Source organism: Chrysemys picta, chromosome 7 (genome assembly GCF_011386835.1).
Source record: "Chrysemys picta bellii isolate R12L10 chromosome 7, ASM1138683v2, whole genome shotgun sequence".
Lineage (NCBI taxonomy): Eukaryota > Metazoa > Chordata > Testudines > Emydidae > Chrysemys > Chrysemys picta.
Window position 1 is genome coordinate 97765835 of NC_088797.1, and position 6790 is coordinate 97772624.

Sequence of the window (6790 nt, forward strand, 5' to 3'; positions counted from 1 at the left end):
ATGAAAAGCGTGTCATTTGCAGTCATTTGCACTGTCTAAATTTGAAAGAAAAGTACTTTGAAAAAATATCATGATAATAACTAACTATTATTTGCAGACTTGTTTTAATTAAAACTTATTGTTCAGATAACATTGAAGTGGCGTATCTAAAGACCCTGACCAAGGACGATATCATACAGTTCTATAAGGTAAGTTAGTCATATATTTAGAACTTTATTACTAAGAAACATAGGCACTAAAGGAAAATATGCTTGGGATTATTTGTGTGAATTACAAGTTAGTACGTTTATGCCTGTCTTGTAAAAGTAACATGATTGGTCCAGATGTCTTAATATTACAGTTAAGAGTCAATGTGGAACTATTTATCTACAAACTCCTGATGATTTTAGTGGGAATTTGCATACTTAATAGGAGTATGGCTCCCCAGCCCCAATGATTTGCACGCCTGTATGCATGTATTGCAACTCACATTAGCATGACAACTGTAATAACACTATATGTATCCAGTAAACATGTTTCTTCTTCGAATGCTTGTTCACGTCGATTCCAATCAGGTGTGCGCGGACCACGCGCACAGTTGCGGGAAATTTTCCCCCCAGCAAGCCAACAATGATGCCAACATTTGCCAACAATTTTTCTCCCATGGCAAGCTGACAATGATGCGCCCACCCACGTTGCCAGGTCACTGATCCCCGGCACTGAAAAGGGGGCACTGTCCTGATTCCCGGCCCCGCTCGGAGTCCCGGCGCCGCTCTTGCTCGCGGCACCAGTTGAACTTGTGGCACTGATCCCTGGATCATTTATGCTAAACAATCTATTCGCCTCACATTTTGCGGTGAGACTGGCGAAGAGCTCTGTGTAGCTGGAAAGCTTGTGTCTCTCATCAACACCATTTATCTGGGCTTGAATAGGGACTGGAAGTGGCTGGCTCATTACAGAAGCAGCTTTTCCTCTCCTGGAATTGACACCTCCTCCTCTATTATTGGGAGTGGACTACATCCACAATGATTGAATTGGCCCTGTCAACACTGGTTCTCCATTTGCGAAGTAACTCCCTGCTCTCCATGTGCCAGTCTATAATGCCTGCATCTGTAACTTTCACTCTATGCATCCGAAGAAGTGAGGTTTTTACCCACGAAAGCTTATGCCCAAATAAATCTGTTAGTCTTTAAGGTGCCACCAGACTCCTTGTTGTTTTTGTAGATACAGACTAACACGGCTACCCCATGATACTTGACAACTGACTTCGACATCTGTGCTCAGGGTTGATGTGCTTCCCCAAGGCTGCTGGGCTCTGCCGTTAACAGCTCTGTAGAAACTTTGTAGGACCAAAGATCTAGTGTGTAATCCTGATTCCATAGAAATCAATGGCAAAATTCCCACTGATTTCCGTGGAGCCAGCATTTCACCCCTAGTTCCTTGTGGCTTCTGAACTTCACAAGACGGAATCTCTCATGCAGCTCTGTTCTGAAATCATTAAGAGCTGTGAAGGACTGGAACTTTGGTTAAATTTCCAGGGACAAGCCCAACATGGGTTCAAAGAACCAAAATTTGACTATAACATTAATTACCACTAAAGTTGCACATTAAATGGTTGCCATTCCTTTGTAATATGTAGACAACATAGGGCTTCCCTTCCTGATAGCAGCTAGCTGTCACTTAGATTCTGTTGTGGAATAACTGACCTTGCTGCTTTCTGCAGGAGATGTTGGCAGTAGATGCTCCCAGGAGACACAAGGTATCCGTTCACGTCCTTGCAAGGGAAATGGATTCCTGTAAGTATTGTATTGCGTAATTTTTTAAATTTATTCCTGTTCAAGTCAGACATAGTGCAATACAGCAGTGTGTTGTGCAGTACAAGTACAATGCACTATGAAACCAAATTCTGGAAAGGAGGTTTATATCTTCTTGGAGAAAGGTATTTTTCCACAAGGATATTTAAAAATAGGTCATTTGAGGGAAATTCAGATAGTTGTGGGTTTCCAGCCACAATAAAGATGATGAGCCTGCGATAGCTTCACCCATTCTGAAGTGTCTGGCTATGTTAAAATGGTATGTCCTAAAATGTACAACTTCTATTTTTAATAACAAGACATTAAAAAAAACCTGCAAACACTTTGCTCTGGAAAATAAAATATACATATTTAGTATATCCATGTAGACTGTTCTGATCAACAGCGAAATGTCAGTCTGTTATTGGGGCATTTCTGAGGAAAGAGATGTATAAACCTCCAACTGGTAATATGAAACATATTATTCTATACTTGAAATACACATACTAATAATTTTATTTAGATTTTATTTCCAATTAATTAACTAATCAGTTGGAAAACAGACTGAGTTGTCATTTATTATTAACTATCCTGTTCCTCTCTAGAGTTAAAATGTAAAAAATAAAAAATGGTTTCACTAATTATCTGCAAGATTGGTGAAGAATTTTCCATGACATTTTGTGCAAAATCATTTGTCAGTTTGCATCAGGTTGTGAGTGTTTTGAGACACTGAGGCTCTAAGATAACTTTCCCATCTCTAACTTACATGACTGACTGACCTTCATTAAGTTCTTTTAGCTGATAATAAAATGCATGAGTAGGAAGAACATAAATATGCTTTTAAAATGTAAAAATAAATTAGAGTGGTCTGCCATCTTTTTCCAAGGGAGTAGTAGTTGTAGGATGTTGGGTAGCCCCTGGAAAATATATAGGGAACACAGATGTATGATTGTTGTAACTGGCCATGAGATGTTATCCTTGCTTCACACAAATTCAGTCAATGGTATATGTAGCTATCAATTAAATACTGATTCTTCTAGAAGGTGATTAGAAGTGGCATTGACTAGTATTCACGAAGTCTTTTATTTAAAACCCTCTTAACTATTTATTGATTGGGGTATTTAAGAATATAAATTAGGTGATGGGTTCTGCTAAGCAAAAACTACAGGAAGGGATCTTGAAATTCATAAACTGTACTTTTAGCTATTTGTCTGACTTTACAAAGTAGTTTCTTTGAGAAGATATTTTAGAAGCTGCAGTCTTTCTAAGTTAATTTTGTTTAATAGGTCCTGTTGTTGGAGAATTTCCAAGCCAAAATGACGTAAATCTGGCACCAGCACCCCCTTTGCCACAGGTAAAAAAAAAAAAAAAATCTGGATACTAAAAATTATTTGATAGTATAGAAAAATGGGCATTGAGTGAGGGTACGGACTGTTTGAAATCCTGCCTGTGACATTATCATTACAAATTGAGGTTCAGGCTCACAACTGTCTCAGAGCTTCTACTTTTTTACAAACACATTGTCTGCTTCTGTACGTGTGGATTTTATCCTGTGTTTTGAAACAGAAGAGGAAACTTCTGCTTTATTCTGGGCTTTCCACTTGCCCTTGTCCCTATTAATCCATTGTAGAAGCAGTAGATGGAAGTAGGTAATTGTATACTGAGCACCTACACTTATAGAATAAATGTATTATAAATATAGTCTGAAATAATTTAGAATAAATCTGAAAGTTCTGATTGGGTTCAAAGCTTAAAAGCTATTTTATTATGTTGTGAGTGTAATAGTAACACTGATATAGCAAACAGGATTTGTGCGTATATGGATAGAACAATTAAGTGATAAAATCTGAAAGTGAGCAATTTCTCATGTTTTATTTGATACTAAGCAAAGGTTTTTTTGTTTTTTTCAAATAAACTTCTCTGCAGCCTGATGTGATTCAAAATATGACCGAGTTCAAACGCAGTCTACCACTCTTTCCATTGGTGAAACCACATGTCAATGTCATGGCTTCAAAACTGTGAAGAATCCCAATGGATGAAGAAATGCAAAGGGATCAATTTCAAGGGGTTTCATTATGAACAAACATCTTAAAGATTATTAGGATAAACAATCCTGTCCATTCTGAGAGTCCCTGATTCACTCTTGGTTCATTCAGCATTACTGGTGTGATAGGGATACAGAGAATTAGAAAATTAGTTGTAGTCATGTGTCATTTATATTACAAAACAACTGTTGAAAACCAAAATCAACCAGAATATTAAAGGCTCTTGTAGATGCAGTATATTTTTAAAATAGTATATCCCTTAAAATTTTCATTTTGATAACCGAATTTGAAGAAGCCTCCAGACCAAATTGATCTTGCTTAAAATATCCATATTATTCTTGCAAAAGGCCATTGAAAATAGCTCTATAATAATTTTTTCAGGGGAAAAAAAAGTATTAAGCCTTTTTTGGGGGGAGGGAGGAGAAAAACTTTTCATAAAAAGGAGGCTTTGACATTTTTTTGAAGGATAAAGTGTTGAATGATACCTTTTTTTAATTGATCCTCAATGCAACCAACTTGTTTTCTATTTAAGATTTAAGTAGATCAGTGGAAAAGAGGAAATTTTGCAACAAAATAATAAACAAGGGAGTTGTCTTTAACAGAAGAAGAGTAATTAGATATATTGGCATGGTTTTAATCTTTATATACAAATTTGGGGACATTTTATATTCAAACTAGTAAAATGCTGGAAACACTTGGGTAGTCCATCTTATTTTTGTGAGTGCTATGCTTGTCTCTTGATTGTTAATACCTCATTCAATTTCTCAGGGTTGCTCTGAGTTGTTTCCTTCTGGTTGAATAATACATTTTTTTTTTAATTGACATCATTTTTGTTTCCAGTTCATAAACTGGATGAGGTCGCCAGTGTTTTTTTGCTCAGTATATTGTTATATTAGGCCTCTATCCAGCAAAACACTTAAAAATGTACATAACTATAAACATGTGCATAAGTGCTTTACTAGATCACAGCCTCAGTTTTTGACATAAGCACAGATAAAGTCAAGTTTGGCCCCATGAATGCATCAGTTGAGTTTCCCGTATAAAGCTACATGGCTTAGATGCTCAGTCTTCACACTCCTTTTTCTGACATTCAGACATTCAAAACAAAACAGCAGCACAACACTCTAGTTAATTCAGGTTATATCACAAGATCAGCACAGAAACACAGTAGCCACATGTATAATTCATAATTTTAATTCATAAAGAAAATACCAGAATAATATATAATGAATCCAATTCTTCACCTTTTACTGAGCTTAGTGACTTCATTGGTGGTTCTGCCTCAGTAAAGAAGGCAGGATTAGGCCATAAAGTACAAAAAAGATTTTTAAAAGTTATTTTTAGTCTTAAAATATTTTGTTACATTACTAAACTATCTTGCCTTTTGAATGTGTATAATTTACTGTACATGTTTAGGCAGGGCAGGATGTGCTAATCACTGAAAACTTAAGGACCTAATCATGTGGACACTTATTATCAGGCATAGCACTTAATACCATAAATACCATTGACATCTTTGAGACTTTGCCCACTATTAACAGAACCTGAACCTTTGGCCCTAATCTTGCATATAGTTAAATACATGTGTAGCTTTACTCATATGAGTAATCCCTCCCATTAGCCCTTTGAGGCTAATGGGACTACTCACATGAATAAAGCAAAACATTGACTTCAGTGGGATTACTCACATGAGTAACATTACATGCATGCTTAAGTGTTTACAGAATCATGGCCTGAGTTTGTATTTATCCAAGAAATGCTGCTTTAATTGAATAAATATTATCAACTTAAATGCTGTTAAAAGGCTTACAGCATAAATTGTTTACAAAGAATAATTTTGAAAATGTGCTGTTTCCATGTGATGTTTGCTTGTTGTCAATGAAGGCCAATAGCATTTCTCTCTAGTGTAAAGGAAAAAATATAAATACACTATAGGAAAAAAATGAAATGCTGCTACTTTTTACTCTTTACCATATTCTTCATGAATGTTTCACACATTATGGCTTTCTTTGCCCATAATGCATTTTTTTGTTTATAATTTCCTTTTGGTTAAGATTATTTGTATTATAGGTATTAAAAATAAATGACTGCACACTATACAAATTATATATTTTGGGATTTAGTATTTAAATGTAGCACTCTTTTATGGTGAAAAGAAATGAAACAGCCTCTATTTTGTATAAAAAAATATAATTAAAGTGATGTGAACTCAAATTTTAACAATTTATATATATATGCCCCCCCATAAACACACACATCTATACATAAAAATTGGAGTGATGTTATATTTAACACAGTACCACAAATCATTTTTTCCAAAAAAGAACATTTAGTATTTTTAAGTTCTGGAGTGAAAGTGGGAACTCATGTAGCATGACAGCAACTTTTAATTGCTTTTAAGTGTTCTCCAGCATTTTACAGTTTCTGAGTTTGATATAGCAGTACAGTTTGTTAACTCAGGCATATTAATGGATTCATTTGAATGGATCCAAAGCTGCAGTGTCTACAAGCAATAACAGACTACCTAGAATACACTGTAATTCAGTTTCAGTGCTTGTTAAATTAAGTTTATGTAACAAACCATAAATGATTAGATTGCAGTAATTTTTGCAAGTGCTATTTTGAGCAGTTGATGTGTAATTGGGTGCATGTGACACAGCCAGTATGACAGAGTGCTAGTTACCCTGTTTACAATAAACAATCTGATTTAATCTTTGGAGTTCATTTGTTTTATTTTTATTTGTTCTGTTCTGGTAATGTATTTATCTGCTGAAGTGTTGGTTTTTCTATAGCATTGATCAGGCAGTCGGGTCAGCAGTACTTTATGGACTGGCTGCGATTGCTTTGGAGAGCTTCCAATTCATTTCTGCAGGGAAGTGCCAGAGGGCAGTGCTGCATGTTGCATAAATATCCTGATGGCTTCCCTACACAAAGATCAGAAGGTGTTGTGTGGGTTTTTTTTTTTTTTTTTTT

The 6790-nt window shown here is 35.6% G+C and overlaps 1 protein-coding gene across 6 annotated transcripts in view; it reads left to right on the forward strand.

The window, feature by feature from the left end:
- The window catches only part of IDE (insulin degrading enzyme), a 103334-nt gene extending 96806 nt beyond the window's left edge, over nucleotides 1-6528 (forward strand). For all 6 annotated transcript variants that reach the window (XM_005301287.5, XM_065553522.1, XM_005301284.5 and 3 more), the window contains exons 22-25: nucleotides 127-188; nucleotides 1703-1775; nucleotides 3059-3126; nucleotides 3699-6528. In XM_005301287.5, the coding sequence (XP_005301344.1) occupies nucleotides 127-188; nucleotides 1703-1775; nucleotides 3059-3126; nucleotides 3699-3794 (299 nt within the window). In that variant the 3' untranslated portion in view covers nucleotides 3795-6528. The remainder of the gene's footprint in view (nucleotides 1-126; nucleotides 189-1702; nucleotides 1776-3058; nucleotides 3127-3698) is intronic.
- Nucleotides 6529-6790: the final 262 nt, after the last annotated feature.